Raw genomic sequence first — 2,249 nt, 5'->3', positions numbered from 1 at the left:
ATGAGTGAAGGAAGGGGGCGGGGGGTGCGAGGGAGACAGGTTCCCCCGCCAGGCCCCCCCCCCCCCGCCACCGCAAGCCACAAGGCCCGAGGCACACCTCCCGCCCTGCCTCCACCTCAGGTCGCAGGAATCTTGTTGGTGATCCATCCAGACGTTGTGTGTTCTGGAAGTGGACATTGCGGCTCTGTGTTTTTGAAGTCAGATTTCATTGCTGTGGTTTCTATGCCTGACCCCTTGAAGTTCTTGCTCCTGTTGCCACAGGGAGCCGGGAGAGCACAGAGCGCTGCTCCCGGTGCCCTGCAGCCACACAAACATGCTTCTGCTCCTGGCGGAGCCAGAGCTGCTGGGAAAGACATTTCGGAAGTTTCCTGTGGCTGCAACAAATTGTTCAAATCTGCACTGGAGCACCGCTGTGACCTGTCTTTCTCCATCTTAGGGCAACCAGCTCCTGAAACTGGAAACTCCCCAGCACCTCCTCACCCTACCCCGCAGGCTCTCCTTGTGGGGGTGGGGCGGGGGGAGTTGTCTGGAATGCCTAGCCTCTCCGTCCAAGCATGGCAGCCTTGCCCCATGGGTGGCGCAGACTCAGTTTTCCATGCACCTTGCCCCAGGGAGGAGGTGGGGGTTCCTTCCATAGAGATGGTGAAGAATAAGGGAGGTAGTGATCGTCTCTGGGATCCAGTTAGATCTGCATTTGCAGGCAGAAAGAGGCTGGGGCACATGGAGAGAGTGATCAACTGGAAGATTCTAGGGTCCTCAATTTTGAAAGGTGACATGATACCCTGGAAAGGGCATGAACTTAGTTGTCAGTTCGTCCTTGCCTTTTCCAATCAATGCTGTGTGGCCACGGCAAATTAATGAACATCTCGGAGTTTCGGTCTCCTGTCTAAAATGAGGTGATAATAGCTTCTTGAAGGTTGTGAGGCCCTGAGCATGCTGCCTGGCACATAGATGGCTAATCAATATTTTCCTACCCTTCCCTTCTCTGAAGTTGCTACCTCTCTTCTCCTGGGGTCTTGCAAATAAACTTCTGAATTAAATAGTTCCTGCCTGGTAATTTGTATCAACTGAGGGAAGACAAGTCTGGAATATGACTTTTTTTTTTTTTTTTGAGGCGGAGTCTCGTTCTGCTGCCCATTTTGAGATTGAGGGCTACATTTAAAAATAAATGTAACCATTGGCTGAAACCAGACCGCTTTCTGGAAGGGAGTCTTTTGGGGCTTCCTTCAATGAACAGACTGGAGTGTAATTAGTTATTTGATAGCAAATGGGTTCTCTCAGGACATAAATACAATTTAAAGCAGTTTGTTCTAGTGTCTACGGTTTCAACATTGCCCACTGAATTCATGTTTCTACTCTTAACTTGCCAAGTAAACCCATAGTTTGTTAGTTCAAACACTAATCTCTGATCAGTCCCATTTATTCTAAATTTGTTTTCACATAATGCTTCCACAACTCAAGGTATTTTCTATTCTTTGCTCTCTGGAGACTGAGAGGTTATCAGTTGTGGAAAGCCTTCCAGGAAGTTTTCCTCTAATGTAGTCCTGGGGAATACAGAAGCCGCCTCGAATGAATGGTCGGACTCACCTTTTCCCAGGACCATAAAAATATATATTTTTGTTTCCTACTCTAAACACAGTGTAACTCACTCCTCGTTTTTCCTGGGAGATTGTGGTAACATGGAGAGGCCTGGGGGGTCTCTGGGATAAAGCAGCTTGTAAAACGACTATAGGGGGATTCCAGATCTGACTTAATCAACATTTCTCAAGATCCGTAGACCAATAAAACTGTTTGCTTTCTTACCACAGTTCCACCAGCTGATTTATTTCTCTTACTTGGCTGAAGCTGTCGCTGCTCAAAGCAGTTCATTTGTCAGGTCGAGAGAATTACAATTCACAGGACCTCTTGCTAGTGCTATCTCAGTTTATAAATTTCACGAATCACAATTTATTGCGGTGCACCCCACAGAGTCTCCTATTAATAAATTGTGGCTCATCAGCAAAAGCACGTGTCTATGGCTCCCATGGACATAGGCTTAGGGTCCTGGAGCGGCTGCACAAGCTGCATGTGGCCAACACACAAATGTAGCTGGGCCGGCTCCCGCAGCCTCTGTCTGAGTCTCCCTTTACTTGCAATGACTCTCTGCATGGCCTGGTTTCTTGTTTTCACCTCTGCAGGGATGCCATGTAAAGGAGGCCAGACACCACCTGTGTATGTTTGTGTTGTGGTGGGGAGGGCCGGGCCATAGG

The 2,249-nt window shown here is 48.6% G+C and overlaps 1 protein-coding gene across 1 annotated transcript; it reads left to right on the top strand.

The window, feature by feature from the left end:
* The first annotated feature begins 222 nt into the window (after window positions 1-222).
* On the top strand, window positions 223-967 carry LOC100604859. The gene has a single exon (XM_012496959.2). The coding sequence runs from the start codon at window positions 223-225 to the stop codon at window positions 856-858; it is 636 nt and encodes a 211-aa protein (XP_012352413.2). The 3' UTR covers window positions 859-967.
* The last annotated feature ends 1,282 nt before the right edge of the window (window positions 968-2,249 follow it).

This window comes from Nomascus leucogenys, chromosome 17, assembly GCF_006542625.1.
Source record: "Nomascus leucogenys isolate Asia chromosome 17, Asia_NLE_v1, whole genome shotgun sequence".
NCBI classification, from domain to species: Eukaryota; Metazoa; Chordata; class Mammalia; order Primates; family Hylobatidae; genus Nomascus; species Nomascus leucogenys.
The sequence above is the reverse complement of the archived record's forward strand: the minus strand, read 5'-3'. Positions and strand labels throughout refer to the sequence as shown.

Bases quoted from the DNA above. Each gene is read 5' to 3' on its own strand.
- LOC100604859 (XM_012496959.2), top strand. From the start codon at position 223: ATGCCTGACCCCTTGAAGTTCTTGCTCCTGTTGCCACAGGGAGCCGGG.